At 38.1% G+C, this 19,327-nt stretch overlaps 1 protein-coding gene across 3 annotated transcripts in view; it reads right to left on the reverse strand.

The window, feature by feature from the left end:
- Positions 1 to 19,327, reverse strand: part of EFCAB5 (EF-hand calcium binding domain 5) — a 112,662-nt gene that overhangs the window by 79,178 nt on the left and 14,157 nt on the right. For all 3 annotated transcript variants that reach the window (XM_032615201.1, XM_032615199.1, XM_032615200.1), the window contains exons 2-4: positions 16,773 to 16,866; positions 16,318 to 16,380; positions 15,260 to 15,344 (exon numbers count right to left, since the gene is read on the reverse strand). In XM_032615201.1, the coding sequence (XP_032471092.1) occupies positions 15,260 to 15,344; positions 16,318 to 16,380; positions 16,773 to 16,814 (190 nt within the window). In that variant the 5' untranslated portion in view covers positions 16,815 to 16,866. The remainder of the gene's footprint in view (positions 1 to 15,259; positions 15,345 to 16,317; positions 16,381 to 16,772; positions 16,867 to 19,327) is intronic.

The following is a 19,327-nucleotide window of genomic DNA, read 5'->3' on the forward strand; positions in this document are numbered from 1 at the left end:
GGGATCTTCCCGGACCAGGGCTCGAACCCATGTCCCCTTCATTGGCAGGCAGAGTCTTAACCACTGTGCCACCAGGGAAGTCCCCAGACCTTGGTTTCTAATATCATTCTCCAATTTAAAAAAATCAGGACTCATTGAAAAAATGGCTGATTCTAGGACTGGGGCAAGAAATATTCAAGATGAGCCTGGAGCAGAAATATACCCATAAATATATGACCAATTGACTTTTGCCAAGGGTGCCAAGATCATTCAATGGGGAAAAAATTATCTCTTCAGCAAATGGTGCTGTAACAAATGGGTATCCATATGTAAAAAAATGAAGTTGGACCCATACTTCATGCCATAAACAAAAATTAACCAGCTCTAACAGATCTACACTGAGTATTCCACCCAACAACAGTAGAATACACATTCTGCTCAAGTGCACATGGGACATCCTCCAGGACAGACTATATGTTAGGCCACAAAACAAATCCTAATAGATTTAAAAATATAAATATCATACAAAGGGTCTTCTTTGAAGATATAGGAGAAATCTGTGGGATTAAAAAACACACCTTTAAACAACCAATGGGTTAAAGAAGAAATCACAAGGGAAATTAGAACATACTTAGAGATGAATGAAAATGAAAACACAATATACCAAAACTTATGAGATGCAGTGAAAGCAATGCTCAGAGGGAAATTTATAGCTGTTAAGTGACTACATTAAAAGAGATGAAAAATCTCAAATCAATAAACTAAGTTTACACCTCAAGGACTAGAAAAAGAAGAGTAAAATAAACCTAAAACTAACAGAAGGAAGGAAATAATAAAGATTAGAGTGGAGATAAACAAAATAGAGACTATAAAAACAGCAGAGAAAATCAATGAAACCAAAAGTTGGTTATTTGAAAAGATCAACATAATTGACAAATTGCTAGACTGGCAAAGAGAAAAAGAGTGAAGACCCAACAAAACTAATATAAGAAATGAAAGTGGGAACATTACCACCAATCTCACAGAGGTAAAAAGGATAACCTAGAATAAATGGACAAAAAATACACAAAAAGTATCTAAACTGACTCAAAAAGAAATAGAAAATCTTAACAGACCCATAACAAGTAAAGAGATTAAATTAGTAATCAAAACCCTCACAACAAAGAAAAGTCCTGGACCAGATGGCTTCACCAGTGAATTTAATCAAACATCTAAAGAACTAAAACCTATCCTTACAACACTCCTCCCCACAAATTGAAGAGGACATAACAGTTTCTAACTCATTCTATGAGGCCAGCATAGATATGATACCAAAGCCAGATAAGGACACCACATGAAAAGAAAATTTCAGACTACTATTACTTATGAATATAGATGTAAATCTTCAACAAAATATTAGCAAATCATGAGAATATTCTCCTGTCATCTTCTAAAATTACTTACTGTTTTATCACTCACATTTATATCTACAATACATGTAGAATTTATTTGCATGTGTGGGGTGAGGTAGGACTCAAAAATACATATTTTCCATTTTGGCATCATTATTGAAAACACCTCCTGTTTTCAATACAGGACTTTCAACTGGACTCTATTTCATTGGCTTATTTGTCTATCCTTATGTCAATGTCCTACTGTCCTAATTTCTGTAACCTAATTATAAATGTTGATATTTAGTAATATAAATCCCCCAGCTTTGTTGTTCTTCAAGATTTCCTTGGCTTTTCTAGGTCTTTTGCATTTCTACATAAATTTTAGAATCAAATTATTTTATATACACACAGACACATATACAGAACCCTGCACAAATTTTTGCTAGAATTACACTGAATCTAGAGGTCAATCGAGGGAGCACTACTTTCTTAACAATATTAAGTCTTCTAATTCATGAATAAGGCATACTTTTTCCTTTATTTAGGTCTTTTTAAATTTCTTTTAACAATGTTTTATAGTTTCAGTGTACAGGTTTTGTTCATTTTTGGTTAGATTTATTTTGAGATATTTAGTGCTTTTTATGCCACTAAAATTGTATTTTAAAATTTTCATTTTCTAATTGTTTACTGTTAATATATAATAGAAATATAATTAGGTTCCCAGGACCTAGCTAGTTCAGGCTCTGATCAATAAGCTATCAGATGTTTTTTTCTGCAGCCACGATTGCTGAGGTGATTGGAATGAAAAACTTAGTAAGAATCTTAAGGTTTTTTCTGATATGGCCATGGAGATGAAGTAGTTCCAGGTCTTTCAAATATTATCTACTAGTCAATTTGCTTCTCTCCACTGAAAAAATATTAATGTCTAACTGAACCACAATAGGATTAGGGCCACACACTGTTAACGTTCTTTGCCTCTATTACTTCGTGGTTTCAGGAGAAAAGAAGAAATAGATATGTAAATTATTTTGATACTCATTATTTTTTTAAAGATTTTTTTTTTAATGTGGACCACTTTTAAAGTCTTTATTGAATTTGTTACAATATTGCTTCTGTTTTTCGTTTTGGTTTTTTGGGCACGAGGCATTTGGGATCTTAGCTCTGCATTGCAAGGCGAAGTCCTAACCACTGGGCGGCCGGGGAAGTCCCCATGCTCACTGTTTTTTTTTTCTTTTGTTTTTGTTTTTGTTTTTTTGTTTGTTTGTTTTTTGCTGTACGCGGGCCTCTCACTGTTGTGGCCTTTCCCGTTGCGGAGCACAAGCTCCGGACGCGCAGGCTCAGCGGCCATGGCTCATGGGCCCAGCCGCTCCGCGGCATGTGGGATCTTCCCGGCCTGGGGCACAAACCCGTGTCGCTTGCATTGGCAGGCGGACTCTCAACTACTGCGCCACCAGGGAAGCCCCATACTCACTGTTTTTAACATAACCAGAAAGTAGTTATTGAGCCATGCTTCAATCATTAATAACTCTCAATAAATAGTACTAGTGCAATAAAAGGGTAAGAGACCAGAACCTCCTCAACTTAGAGCAGTGTTTTTATAAATCTTATATATTATGAAATATTTGAGACCTGTAAATATAATGATGATATAAGTAGCCATATATCTACTCTTAGCTTAAGAAAAAAATTACCTGTATATTAAAGCCTCTCAAATACCCCTACTTTGATAGAAACACTATTCTGAATTTCATGTTTATCATTTTTCTGCATTTGTATATATTATATATAAGCAATATAGTATTGTTCTTAATTTTTATAAAAATGATTTCATATCATGTGTATTCTGTGACCTTTTAAATACTTAATATTACGTTTATGAAATTCATCTATATTGATAACTGCAGCTCCAGTGTGTTCGTTTTTCACTGCTCCATAATATTTCATTATATGACTGCATTGCAATGTATTTATTCATTCTCATTTTGGGGGAGGCTATCCATAAATATTTTAAAATTCTTTTTATTTATTAAAATTTCTTTGTTAGCTTTATTGAGAGTACTCTGAAGAATACTTTTAAATTCTACCTACAGGTGGAACTTCAAGATGGCGGAAGAGTAAGACGCGGAGATCACCTTCCTCTCCACAAATACATCAGAAATACATCTACATGTGGAACAACTCCTACAGAACCCCTACTGAATGCTGGCAGAAGACCTCAGACCTCCCAAAAGGCAAGAAACTCCCCACGTACCTGGGTAGGGTAAAAGAAAAAAGAAAAAACAGAGACAAAGAATAGGGATGGGACCTGCACAAGTGGGAGGGAGCTGTGAAGGAGGAAAGGTTTCCACACACCAGGAAGCCCCTTCGCGGGTGGAGACTTCTGGTGGCGGAGCGGGGGCGCTTCGGAGCCACAGAGGAGAGCGCAGCAACAGGGGTGTGGAGGGCAAAGCGGAGAGATTCCCGCACAGAGGATCGGTGCCGACCAGCACTCACCAGACCAGAGGCTTGTCTGCTCGCCTGCGGGGATGGGTGGGGGCTGGGAGCTGAGGCTCGGGCTTCGGAGCTTAGATCCCAGGGAGAGGACTGGGGTTGGCTGCGTGAACACAGCCTGAAGGGGGTTACTGCGCCACAGCTAGACGGGAGGGAGTCCGGGAAAAAGTCTGGAGCTGCAGAAGAGACAAGAGACTTTTTATTGCCTCTTTGTTTCCTGGTGCACGAGGAGAGGGGATTAAGAGTGCCGCTTAAAAGAGCTCCAGAGACGGGCGCGAGCCGCGGCTATCAGCGCAGACCCCAGAGACGGGCATGGGACGCTAAGGCTGCTACTGCAGACACCAAGAAGCCTGTGTGCAAGCACAGGTCACTATCCACACCGTCCCTCCTGGGAGCCTGTGCAGCCCGCCACTGCCAGGGTCCCGTGATCCAGGGACAACTTCCCCGGGAGAACGCACGGTGCGCCGCAGGCTGGTGCAACGTCACGCCGGCCTCTGCCGCCGCAGGCTGGCCCCGCATCTGCACCCCTCCCTCCCGCCGACCTGAGTGAGCCAGAGTCCCCGAAGCAGCTGCTCCTTTAACCCCTTCCTGTCTGAGCGGGAACAGACGGTCCCAGGCGACCTACACACAGAGGTGGGTCCAAATCCAAAGCTGAACCCCAGGAGCTGTGCAAACAAAGAAGAGAAAGGGAAATCTCTCCCAACAGCCTCAGGAGCAGCGGATTAAATCTCCACAATCAACTTGATGTACCCTGCATCTGTGGAGTACCTGAATAGACAAGGAATCATCCCAAATTGAGGAGGTGGACTTTGGGAGCAATGATATATATATATATTTCCCCTTTTTCGCTTTTTGTGAGTGTGTATGTGTATGCTTCTGTGTGTGATTTTGTCTGTATAGCTTTGCTTTTACCATTTGTCCTAGGGTTCTGTCTGTCCGTTTTTTGTTTTTACTTAAAAATTTTTTTTCTTAATAATTATTTTTAAATTTTTATTTTAATAACTTTATTTTATTTTACTTTATTTTATTTTATCTTCTTCTTCCTTTCTTTTTTTTCTCTCTTTTATTCTGAGCCGTGTGGAGGACAGGCTCTTGGTGCTCCAGCCAGGCATCAGGGCTGTGCCACTGAGGTGGGAGAGCCAAGTTCAGGACACTGGTCCACAAGAGACCTCCCAGCTCCACGTAATACAAAACGGCGAAAATCTCCCAGAGATCTCCATCTCAACGCCAAAACCCAGCTCCACTCAATGACCAGCAAGCTACGGTGCAGGACACCCTATGCCAAACAACTAGCAAGACAGGAACACAACCCCACCCATTAGCAGAAAGGCTGCCTAAAATCATAATAAGGCCACAGACACCCTAAAACACACCACCAGATGTGGACCTGCCCACTAGAAAGACAAGATCCAGCCTCATCCACCAGAACACAGGCACTAGTCCCCTCCACCAGGAAGCCTACACAACCCACTGAACCAACCTTAGCCACTGGGGACAGACACCAAAAACAATGGAAACTCCGAACCTGCAGCCTGCAAAAAGGAGACCCCAAACACAGTAAGTTCAGCAAAATGAGAAGACAGAGAAACACACAGCAGATGAAGGAGGAAAGCAAAAACCCACCAGACCTAACAAATGGAGAGGAAATAGGCAGTTTACCTGAAAAAGAATTCAGAATAATGATAGGAAAGATGATCCAAAATCTTGGAAATAGAATGGAGGAAATACAAGAAACGTTTAACAAAGACCTAGAAGAACTAAAGAGCAAACTGTAAACAGAGATGAACAACACAATAAATGAAATTAAAAATTCTCTAGAAGGGATCAATAGCAGAATAACTGAGGCAGAAGAACGGATAAGTGACCTGGAAGATAAAATAGTGGAAATAACTACTGCAGAGCAGAATAAAGGAGAAAGAATGAAAAGAACTGAGGACAGTCTCAGAGACCTCTGGGACAACATTAAACACACCAACATTCGAATTATAGGGGTCCCAGAAGAATAAGGGAAAAAGAAAGGGACTGAGAAAATATTTGAAGAGATTATAGTTGAAAACTTCCCTAATATGGGAAAGGAAATAGTTAAGTCCAGGAAGCACAGAGAGTCCCATACAGGATAAATCCAAGGAGAAACACGCCAAGACACATATTAATCAAACTATCAAAAATTAAATACAAAGAACAAATATTAAAAGCAGCAAGGGAAAAACAACAAGTAACACATAAGGGAATCCCCATGAGGTTAACAGCTGATCTTTCAGCAGAAACTCTGCAAGCCAGAAGGGAGTGACAGGACATATTTAAAGCGATGAAAGAGAAAAACCTACAACCAAGATTACTCTACCCAGCAAGGATCTCATTCAGATTTGATGGAGAAATTAAAAGCTTTTACAGACAAGCAAAAGCTAAGAGAATTCAGCACCACCAAACCAGCTTTACAACAAATGCTAAAGGAAGTTCTCTAGGCAGGAAACACAAGAGAAGGAAAAGGCCTACAATAATAATCCCAAAACAATTAAGAAAATGGTAATAGGAACATACATATCGATAATTACCTTAAATGTAAATGGATTAAATGCTCCCTCCAAAAGATACAGACTGGCTGAATGGACACAAAAACAAGACCCGTATATATGCTGTCTACAAGAGACCCACTTCAGACCTAGGGACACATACAGATGAAAGTGAGGCGATGAAAAAAGATATTCCATGCAAATGGAAATCAAAAGAAAGCAGGCGTAGCAATTCTCATAACAGACAAAATAGACTTTAAAACAAAGACTACTACAAGAGACAAAGAAGGACACTACATCATGATCAAGGGATCAATCCAAGAAGAAGATATAACAATTGTAAATATTTATGCACCCAACATAGGAGCACCTCAATACATAAGGCAAATACTAACAGCCATAAAAGGGGAAATCAACAGTAATACAATTATAGTAGGGGACTTTAACACCCCACTTTCACCAATGGACAGATCATCCAAAATGAAAGTAAATAAGGAAACACAAGCTTTAAATGATACATTAAACAAGATGGACTTAATTGATATTTATAGGATATTCCATCCAAAAACAGCAGAATACACATTCTTCTCAAGTGCTCATGGAACATTCTCCAGGATAGATCATATCTTGGGTCACAAAGCAAGCCTTGGTAAATTTAAGAAAATTGAAATCGTATCAAGTATCTTTTCCAACCACAATGCTTTGAGACTAGATATCAATTACAGGAAAAAACCTGTAAGAAATACAAACACATGGAGGCTAAACAACACACTACTTAATAACCAAGAGATCACTGAAGAAATCAAAGAGGAAATCAAAAAATACCTAAAACAAATGACAATGAAAACACAATGACCCAAAACCTATGGGATGCAGCAAAAGCAGTTCTAAGAGGGAAGTTTTATACAAGCCTACCTTAAGAAACAAATAAGAAACTTAAGAAACATCTCAAATAAACAACCTAACCTTACACCTAAAGCAATTAGAGAAAGAAGAACAAAAAAACACCCCAAAGTTAGCAGAAGGAAAGAAATCATAAAGATTAGATCAGAAATAAATGAAAAAGAAATGAAGGAAACGATAGCAAAGATCAATAAAACTAAAAGCTGGTTCTTTGAGAAGATAAACAAAATTGATAAACCATTAGCCAGACTCATCAAGAAAAAAAGGGAGAAGACTCAAATCAGTAGAATTAGAAATAAAAAAGAAGTAACAACTGACACTGCAGAAATACAAAGGATCATGAGATTACTACAAGCAACTCTATGCCAATAAAATGCACAACCTGGAAGAAATAGACAAATTCTTAGAAATGCACAACCTTCCGAGACTGAACCAGGAAGAAATAGAAAATATGAACAGACCAATCACAAGCACTGAAATTGAAACTGTGATTAAAAATCTTCCAACAAACAAAAGCCCAGGACCAGATGGCTTCACAGGCAAATTCTATCAAACATTTAGAGAAGAGTTAACACCCATCCTTCTCAAACTCTTCCAAAATATAGCAGAGGGAGGAACACTCCCAAACTCATTCTATGAGGCCACCATCACCCTGATACCAAAACCAGACAAAGATGTCACAAAGAAAGAAAACCACAGGCCAATATCACTGATGAACATAGATGCAAAAATCCTCAACAAAATACTAGCAAACAGAATCCAACAGCACATTAAAAGGATCATACATTATGATCTAGTGGGGTTTATCCCAGGAATGCAAGGATTCTTCAATATACGCAAATCAATCAACATGATACACCATATTAACAGATTGAAGGAGAAAAACCATTTGATCATCTCAATAGATGCAGAAAAAGCTTTTGACAAAATTCAACATCCATTTATGATAAAATCCCTCCAGAAAGTAGGCATAGACGGAACTTTCCTCAACATAATAAAGGCCATATAGGACAAACCCACAGCCAACATCATCCTCAATGGTGAAAAACTGAAAGCATTTCCACTAAGATCAGAAACAAGACAAGGTTGCCCACTCTCACCACCCTTATTCAACATAGTTTTGGAAGTTTCAGCCACAGCAATCAGAGTAGAAAAAGAAATAAAAGGAATCCAAATCGGAAAAGAAGAAGTAAAGCTGTCACTCTTTGCAGATGACATGATACTATACATAGAGCATCCCAAAGATGGTACCAGAAAACTACTAGAGCTAATCAATGAATTTGGTAAAGTAGCAGGATACAAAATTAATGCACAGAAATCTCTTGCATTCCTATTCACTAAAGATGAAAAATCTGAAAATGAAATTAAGAAAACACTCCCATTTACCACTGCAACAAAAAGAATAAAATATCTAGGAATAAACCTACCTAAGGAGACAAAAGACCTGTATGAAGAAAATTATAAGGCACGGATGAAAGAAATTAAAGATGATACAAATAGATGGAGAGATATACCATGTTCTTGGATTGGAAGAATCAACATTGTGAAAATGACTCTACTACCCAAAGCAATCTACAGATTCAATGCAATCCCTATCAAACTACCACTTACATTTTTCACAGAACTAGAACAAAAAATTTCACAATTTGTATGGAAACACAAAAGACCCCGAATAGCCAAAGTAATCTTGAGAAAGAAAAACGGAGCTGGAGGAATCAGGCTCCCTGACTTCAGACTATACTACAAAGCTACAGTAATTAAGACAATATGGTACTGGCACAAAAACAGAAATATAGATCAATGGAACAGGATAGAAAGCCCAGAGATAAACCCATGCACATATGGTCACCTTATCTTTGATAAAGGAGGCAAGAATATACAGTGGAGAAAAGACAGCCTCTTCAATAAGTGGTGCTGGGAAAACTGGACAGCTACATGTAAAAGAATGAAATTAGAACACTCCCTAACACCCCACACAAAAATAAACTCAAAATGGATTAAAGACCTAAATGTAAGGCCAGACACCATCAAACTCTTAGAGGAAAACATAGGCAGAACACTCTATGACATAAATAACAGCAAGATCCTTTTTGACCCACCTCCTAGAGAAATGGAAATAAAAACAAAAATAAACAAATGGGACCTAATGAAAGGTAAAAGCTTTTGCGCAGCAAACGAAACCATAAACAAGACGAAAAGACAACCCTCAGAATGGGAGGAAATATTTGCAAATGAAGCAACTGACAAAGGATTAATCTCCAAAACATACAAGTAACTCATGCAGCTCAATATCAAAAAAACAAACAACCCAATACAAAAATGGGCAGAAGACCTAAACAGACATTTCTCCAAAGAAGATATACAGATTGCCAACAAACACATGAAAGAACGTTCAACATCATTAATCATTAGAGAAATGCAAATCAAAACTACAATGAAATATCATCTCACACTGGTCAGTATGGCCATCATCAAAAAATCTACAAACAATAAATGCTGGAGAGGGTATGGAGAAAAGGGAACACTCTTGCACTGTTGGTGGGAATGTAAATTGATACAGCCACTATGGAGAACAGTATGGAGGTTCCTTAACAAACTAAAAATAGAACTACCATATGACCCAGCACTCCCACTACTGGGCATATACCCTGAGGAAACCATAATTCAAAAAGAGTCATGTACCACAATGTTCATTGCAGCTGTATTTACAATAGCCAGGAGATGGAAGCAACCTAAGTGTCCATCAACAGATGAATGGATAAAGAAGATGTGGCACATATATACAATGGAATATTACTCAGCCATAAAAAGGAACGAAACTGAGTTATTTGTAGTGAGGTGGATGGACCTAGAGACTGTCATACAGAGTGAAGTAAATCAGAAAGAGAAAAACAAATACCATATGCTAACACATATATATGGAATCTAAAAAAAAAAAAAAGAAAAAGGTCAGAAGAACATAGGGGCAAGATGGGAATAAAGATGCAGACCTACTAGAGAATGGACTTGAGGATACGGGGACGGGGAAGGGTAAGCTGGGACAAAGTGAGAGAGTGGTATGGACATATATACACTACCAAATGTAAAACAGATAGCTGGTGGGAAGTAGCCACATAGCACAGGGAGATCAGCTCCGTGCTTTGTGACCACCTAGAGAGGTGGGATAGGGAGGGTGGGAGGGAGGGAGATGCAAGAGGGAAGAGATATGGGGACATATGTATAACTGATTCACTTTGTTATAAAGCAGAAACTGAGACACCATTGTAAAGCAATTATACTCTAATAAAGATATTAAAAAAAAATTCTACTTACATAGTATCCATCTTTCTAACCAGGAAAAAAATTAAGTGGTTTATTTTTTTTATTTTTATTTTTTTTTGTGGTACGTGGGCCTCTCACTGTTGTGGCCTCTCCCGTTGCGGAGCACAGGCTCCGGACGTGCAGGCTCAGCGGCCATGGCTCACGGGCCCAGCCGCTCCGCGGCATGTGGGATCTTCCCGGACCGGGGCACGAACCCGTGTCCCCTGCATCGGCAGGCGGACTCTCAACCACTGCGCCACCAGGGAAGCCCAAGTGGTTTATTTTTAAAAACACTTGAAAAGCCAACATTTCATTTAAAGAAGTCTTAAGTCCAATAGTGGATAGTATTTATGAATATCTCTCCTAAGTTTTGATTTCCTCTTGGCTTATTCATATATGGGGGAAATGAGGAGGGTAGTATAATGCTCTTCATTACCTCTCAGTTGGATTTGTAAACAAGTTAACCTCTTTTTTGGGGGGGGGTGGGCGGGTAGTGTTTCCATTCTGTTTTGTCACAATGCTCATTAATATACAATACTTTTACTTCTATTTTAAATAAGTGTGATAGAGACCAATTTTTTTTTTTTAAGTCTGCAGGTTCTAATGTACTCTCTTTGCTTTTAACCTCTCTAGCATAACCCAAGGCAGATATTCCTCCTCCTGCTTTAAGGGGAGTGCTACAGATTTATAGCAACTTAATATCTAGCCATCTGCATGGCTCATTAGCAAACTCACACATGAACTGGGGCATTGTCTTATCTTTGCTGCAGCCTGCTAGTGCTCCTCTAGTGTGCTTGGCTATTATAGGTTGCTAAGCAATAATCCTCGTGCTTGCATTGTCCCCACCGATATGCAGAATGGAAGTAGATATGTGTTTGGTTACAGCTCTGGTCAAACACTTCTGTCTTAGAGCCATAAAATCAAGAAAAGAAAAGGAGGCACAGCAATAGCAGGGTCAGTAAATCAGAATTCTGAATAAGCCTATCTGTAGCTGTCTTTTGATTGGGTGATCTCTGAATTCATAAATTACAGCACTGCCCCAAGGGAAAATTAAGAGGTTTAATTGAATATAATTTCAAATAGGTACTGGGTTTTTTTAGCAGGTCTATGCTTGAACATTCCTAAACCTTTTACAGATAGATAGATCCATTTACATATTCACTTAATAAATAATTATTGATGTTATAGTGCCAGGCACTATGCTAAGTACTGAAATTCTTTTTCAGGATTGTCTTCCTGAACTCTTGTGGAATTAAGAGCCTTTCACATTCTTTCCCAATATGCACACCTTCACCCCTGTATCAATCCACCTTCTAACATACAAAGTCCTATTCAGGCAATATGGGCACAAATGCTTTCAACTAAATAAGTAGGAACACAAAAGAATTCCTTATTCATATTTTGAAAGGTCCAATCTTATAAGTGACTTTTATCATGTCCTGCACTTAGTGCATGGCTCACTGCTGGGCATGGCCTCAGTACAACCCTATTTAAGGACATAAATAGGAATGAATTATAACCCACATTATAATAAGCTTTAACAGACTCTTTCTTCACAGAAGGCATATAACATTACAGGGACTGGCTGCTGATTAAACTGGTGAAAATTGACGCAGCAGGGCTACTTAACAGATGTGTGATGTTCCCTTTAAACACAGGTCCTGTTTGAAACTCAGCTGTCTTGGTCTTACCAGAATTTCTTACCATTTGTACATAATGTAGAATAACTACTACGAAAGGAGGAAGAAAAGAAGCACTATTAAACACTACTGTAATTAAAATTCAATAACTATAGGAAAAGGCATTTTCCTATAAAACGTTTTTAAACTTAGGGCTGGGTAATAAGAATAAAGCTGAGCAAATTAATAAAAAAGAAATAAGATTTCTCAAAACACAAGTTAAGCTCATAGCCTAAAAAATACAATGACCAGGGAAAGAAATAAGGAATTCACATGGTACGTTTTTGTTTTGTTTTGTTTTGTTTTTTTGCGGTACGCGGGCCTCTCACTGCTGTGGCCTCTCCAGTTGCGGAGCACAGGCTCCGGACGCGCAGGCTCAGTGGCCATGGCTCATGGACCCAGCCGCTCTGCAGCATGTGGGATCTTCCCGGACGGGGGCACGAACCCGTGTCCCCTGCATCGGCAGGCGGACTCTCAACCACTGCACCACCAGGGAAGCCCCACATGGTACGTTTAACCACAATATTTTCTATGCAAAGATATGTATTTGAGTGTATTCTGGGAGCTGCCTGGCAAGATAACATCCTTTTAATTTTGACAAGTATATAACAAGGATAAAGACACATCCTTTGACATGTTGAGACTAAAATAACAGTTCCTCTTCCCACTTCTTACACACACACACACACATACACATGTATTTACAAAGGGAGATTTAGAAATGTTAGGATTAATAGTGACTGATCACTGAATAAATAAGTACATTGCATTGCATTTGATATCGCAACAAGCAACTGCAATGTTTTCAGTATATATCATAAACTGGGATGAACAGACTTAGACAAACAAAACACATTTCCCTCTACCATACATTGAAAAGTGATAACAAATTGAAAGTATAAGAACAGAAAAGACCATAAACTCTTGATTGATATGTTTTCTAGAGAGGCAATAAATTACATGTTGGAATATACGTGTGAAGATTTGTAGGTGCAAATTTGGCCATAAACTGATTAAAGTGAACACCTAATTAAATTTGTAGCAAATTACCTAGATCGTGATTCTGTTTGGCATGTTTAAAATGCAAGAGTTCATTTATAAACCTGGCTCAAGTGAGTATGGTAAAGGCAAAGTGTATTTATGGGGTGATGGTGAAGGGTGGGAGTGAGGAGGAAGTAAAATCAAGAAACTGGTGGCACATACAGTGGAATACTCAGCCATAAAAAGTAACGAAATTGAGTTATTTGTAGTGAGGTGGATGGACCTAGAGTCTGTCATACAGAGTAAAGTCAGAAACAGAAAAACAAATACCATATGCTAACACATATATATAGACTCTAAAAAAAATGGTTCTGATGAACCTAGTGGCAGGACAGGAATAAACACACAGAGGTAGAGAATGGACTTGAGGACACGGGGCGGGGAGGGGAAGCTGGGACGAAGTGAGAGAGTAGCATTGACATATATACACTACCAAATGTAAAACAGATAGCTAGTGGGAAGCAGCTGCATAGGACAGGGAGATCAGCTCTGTGTTTTGTGACCACCTAGAGGGGTGGGATAGGGAGGGTGGGAGGGAGGCTCAAGAGGGAGGGGATATGGGGATATATGCATATGTAGAGCTGATTCACTTTGTTATACAGCAGAAACTAACACAACATTGTAAAGCAATTATACTCCAAGAAAGATGTAAAAAAAAAAAAAATGTTGACAAATGCAAAAAAAAAAAAAAGAAAGAAAGAAACTGGTGGTAGGGGGCAGGTAGGGAGGGACTTGCCAAGAAACTTTTTAAAAGTTAGTGAAGCTGTGAAAACAGTACTAAGTTTATAATAAAGGCAAAATAAATGCTGAAAAGTTTGGTTCTTAATGTGTATGTATTATATATTTACTAATAAGAAGGAATAGTAAATAATACTTATAATTGGTTTAAAAGACAGAAAAACACTTTGGAGAAAAGTAAGCAACTACAAGTTATAACTACCATCTATATAGCAATTTATAGTTTAGAAAATGCTTTAAAAATTATTATTGGGACTTCCCTGGTGGCGCAGTGGCTAAGAATCCGCCTGCCAATGCAGGGGACATGGGTTTGAGCCCTGGTCCGGGAAGATCCCACATGTAGCGGAGCAACTAAGCCCGTGCGCCACAACTACTGAGCCTACGCTCTAGAGCCTGTGAGCCACAACTACTGAGCCCACGTGCCACAACTACTGAAGCCCATGCACCTAGAGCCCGTGCTCAGCAACAAGAGAAGCCACCGCAATGAAAAGCCCGCCTGCCGCAACGAAGAGTAACCCCCACTCACCGCAGCTAGAGAAAGCCTGCACGTAGCGATGAAGACCCAATGCAGCCAAAAATAAATAAATAAAATAAATAAATTTATTTTAAAAAATTATTATTATAGTTCAGCCTAGCACACACTAAACACTCAATAGTTGTAAACCAAATTGAAAAGAATTTCAATTAACTAAAATATAAGTTGAAATTGTTAAATTTTAAATATTGTGAAAATTTTCTGTCATACAGGATTTCACTAAGTATCTAAAATTAGAAGAACTGTAGTGAAAGGGATGAATGTCTTGCCCAGTTATTTGTTGCCTTTTGATCATATAAGTTTTCAACCTGCATAATTATGTGGGATTTGGGTTAAGGATTGGGCTGGAAGTCAAATAGAATAAATGTGTCGTCAAGTACAGAGGTAAAAAGAAGAAATAGAAAAACAGCAGGCAGGTTGAATCACTAGGGTTCTTCATTTTATTTTTGTATTAATGGGTTGTCTGCTATGTGTCAGTCAGCTCTCTTAGCTAAATTTTCTCTTTAAGCACAAGATGAATGGTTATAAACTTGCCTCAAAGTATCAATAGAAGATGATGGGAATATATTTTAAACTATTTCCCAAACCGCATTTAAAATATCCCTGGGATTATATCTTTAAAAGGCAAAATCTTGAGGAACCCATCCCCAACTAAAATTTAGTAATAGTTTTGCATTCTATTGTGTAGGAGAAAGCCTAGTTCTCTACCTTGGGATTTGACTTTATTTGCTGCTGTTCCTGCCACATTGCTGCAGATGCCTAATGCCAAACTGTCTGGCATACTCCGTGAACTCTGAAAGGAGAAAAGAAACACCAATTAAAAAGTGAAATGCTTTTCATCAAAGTTGCATCAACTCTCCCAATTAAAGAATGCACACAAATCTCTTGTAAAAATCACCAAACATTCCTCCCTAATTTTGCTAGGATTTAATGCTATATATTAGAAGCAAAGCAGTAATCACAGTCTATTTACTGCATTTACAAGATAAAGTTCATTGGCTCAGAATGTCATCACATCTTCCTATTGCTAACACAGTAATATGCTAAGAATATTATTGCAGATGTACATGAATCCTTGAATTATATAATACTTTCTAGAAACATAATTTGAGACCACAACACAGTGAAATAGGACATTTGAAATTGTTGCTGCTTTCTTTTACTATTAGAATCACCTTCCACGTTTGTGGTGGAAAGAAAAACGTTTTCACCTTAATTAAAGAAAGTAAAGTTTAGTTTTATGAATAAATGGTGACAAAATAGCTTTTTGTACTCATGCTGATGTACTTTTAAAAGGATGATAATAGAATACTTTAAGACTCACATTAGTCAACTTAATGGTGAATCATATAACTATTTTCACTAGCCTCCCCTTTTCTATAAAGTATTTTTCCTCATTGAAGTCTTCTATTTATTTAAACACAAAGTTACTTAAATGATTAACATGGAGATTACATTTTCAGAATGATAGCGAAGTTCCCCTAAAAACTGGTGGTTATTGTACTCAGGGTAACAGTTCTGATTTTAGAAAGTAAACTTTACTTATAATTCATAATAGCTCTTCACAAATAATTTACCTGTCAATGGAAGTTTTCTGCAACTGACTCAAATGAGTCAGCTTAATGATCAACATGGGTTTGCTTTTTCCCATTTGCCATTTTATCTTTTTGAGTACCCACATCTTTTCCTTTTTTTTCTTTGTAAGAAAATTAATTTCTCCAGTTTACTCTCAAGTATTAACATCTGATTACTCATGAAAACTCTACCTTCATAGGCTCTTTTACTTTGGTTGCTTCCTGGTTCCTTTCTTTGTCTTCTTTTCCATTTTCCTGAAGTGGAAATAGTGTTAGTAAATGGTATCCAACAGGAGCCGGAGATAAAACTAACATTTTATACTGTAGTGTAGCAAGCTTTTTATGTAAAAAAATTCACATAATGAGTAAACATCATACCAAATAAAATCACATAAAGTAGTTGTATTAGCAAACTCAAACAGTAACAGACTTGTTAGGTATAAAGAATACAAAGCAACTGGAAGCAGGCCACTGTGACTTAACTATTAGTTGACCCCATTTTTGTCAAAACTTGATGCAGAAAAGTTCAACTAAAAAGAGAAATAATTCAATGACAGAATATGATATTGCATCTCCATTTTCCCAAAAATGTTGAATCTCAAATCCTCTCACGGCTAAATGGTTAGAAACCTATGTAGACCAGGTACCTGAGCAGGTTTGGGTTCCTCTTGAGATGTCGACTCACTCATCTGGACCACTAAAAGATATCACCAAATGGTAAGGAAAAGTATTACCAGACCACTGTTTATAACAAAAAGAGAGAAAGAAAGTATTAACAAACAGAAATACTCTGGAAGATCAAAATCTCCCCCCACCCAACCTCATCCCACCATTCTACTGAATGATAATAAGTTCTCAGCTGCTAAACTTCTGACTGTACTACTGTTATTACTGTGTTTACTGATCAAAGCTCGATTAGTGCTAGGCTAGGGTTCAGGGAGACAGGAAAAGTCACCACAGTAATCATCACCATTAGTGTTTAAAAAAACAGCAACAGTAATGCAACTGAATTTTTAAAACATTATCATCATCCTCATTAGTTTTTGAAATTACAAAGTGAGGTGAAATGAAACTTTGATTGCTATTTAATTCATGTGAGAAAGACAGACATTAGAATAATCACCTTGCTAAAAAGTATTTTTGGAGGGGGGAGTTCTGAGAGGAATGAGATTTATCTGGTTTATTTATTTATGCTAAGGAATAAAAATGGATAATTACCACATCCCCTACTTCAATTGCAAATGACTATAGATTCAGTCACAGATGATCAAAATCACTGTTGTGTCAAAAATCATGTAAGACTTTGTGTATATTTAAGACTTTGTGTATATTTAAGCTAGGTTCTATGTAAAAAGTAATGCATTTTATATACATGGCCTCTGCTGCTAGGGCAGTTACAATCTAGGGACTTCTTAATTTGAAATGGTATTATTTATAATGTGCTAGAGTATTCACTTTTCTTTTTATCAACATATGTTCTGCTTGAATAAACCAAAAGTACGGCCTTTGGAGACAACAGCTTCCAACACAAAAATGCCTGCCTCAAAGCCTTTTTGAAGCAATTCATAAATTATAAATAATACACAATAGATTTCTTTGATAGGTCCCAATTGTACATTTTCACAGACTGCTGTTTTTGCTTCTGGTGTCTATCTCCTGAAATTGCTAAAAAGCTTCCTCCCATTTCTTTTAAGATTTACTTATTTTTATTTAGGCTGTGCCGGGTCTTAGTTGCAGCACATGGGATCTTCACTGCGGCACGTGGGATCTTCATTGCAGCCCGTGGACTCTTAGTTGCGGCAGGCATGCGGGATCTAGTTCCCCCACCAGGGATCGAACCCAGGCCCCCTGCACTGGGAGCGCAGAGTCTTACCCACTGGACCACCAGGGAAGTCCCCCCATTTCTTTTAAAATTTGTTTTGTTTGGATGCACCAGATAAATTCAACTCAATAAACCTTTACTGGGTGCCTTCTATATGCAGGCAGACTTTGGGGTTAAAAAGATGGATAGGACCTGCTTTTGTAGAGTTCCTAGTTTAGTGAGAGAAAAAGGGATAAACAGATGCAATTCCATCTGTACGTGCAAAAGCAGAGGTACATACAAAATATTAAGGAACACAGAGGAATGGCAATTAATTTTCTTAGGGAGGTCAGGGAAGATTTCACAGAAAAATAGATTTCCAAGTTAGATTTTAAGTGACTAATAAGACTTTGTGTGTGTGTAAAGGAGGGGGGAAAGAGTATTTGAGGCAGAAGGAACATTATATGCTGGAGTATAAAAGTTCAAAAAGTGTTTGAAGCATTCATAGCAGAGCATAGTTATATAATAGAAAGTGGCAGAAGATGAGGCTAAAAAGGTAACTTTTCACAATAAATCAAGGAGTTTGGATTTTATTTTGTGCTTTTTAAGCATAGGACAAGATGCGATGAAATCGGTGTTTTTAAAAGGTTGACTCTGCCGGCAAAGACTGGAAGTGTGAAAGAGTGGGGAAAGATAGAATGAAGGTAAATTTTGTACCTTAAATGTTGCACCTGAGATGAATGCCCCTGACTGTAGTCTACTTCCCTACTCCCTTACCATTGTTTCCACACAAATAAACTTGCACTGAACTCCTTGGACCAGGGTCTGTTCTGAGGGAACACAAACTATTTACAACAGATAGAATGATCAGGACTGGGGGCATAATTAGATCTAAGGAGTGAAAGAGGAGTAGTTAAGGCTCACTGAACGTTTTTTAATATTTAGAAGGCTGAATGGATGATGATGCCATTAAGTGAAATAAGGAAAGGAGAGAAAAACAGGTTTGAGGAATGATATGAGTTTGAGTTTGAAGGTATTACATTTAAGACACCTGCTTGATAGCGTTTTAAAAAATATTTATTTGGCTGCATTGGGTCTTAGTTGCGGCATGCAGGATCTTTAGTTGCAGCATTCGAACTCTTAGTTGTGGCATGAGAGATCTAGTTCCCTGACCAAGGATCGAACCCAGGCCCCCTGCATTGGGAGCGTGGAGTTTTAGCCACTGGACCACCAGGGAAATCCCAATAGCAACTTGATTAGTAAGACTGTCAGTCATATGTGAAAGAGTAGCCAATTATCCTTGAGGAAGGAGTTTCCCAGTATGAGAGAAATCATACATCATTCTGATTTCTCAGACTCATAGAGGATAAGAAATGTCATTTACCTGGATTTCTTGTGAGT

The sequence above is a fragment of the Phocoena sinus genome, chromosome 20 (assembly GCF_008692025.1).
Source record: "Phocoena sinus isolate mPhoSin1 chromosome 20, mPhoSin1.pri, whole genome shotgun sequence".
NCBI lineage: Eukaryota > Metazoa > Chordata > Mammalia > Artiodactyla > Phocoenidae > Phocoena > Phocoena sinus.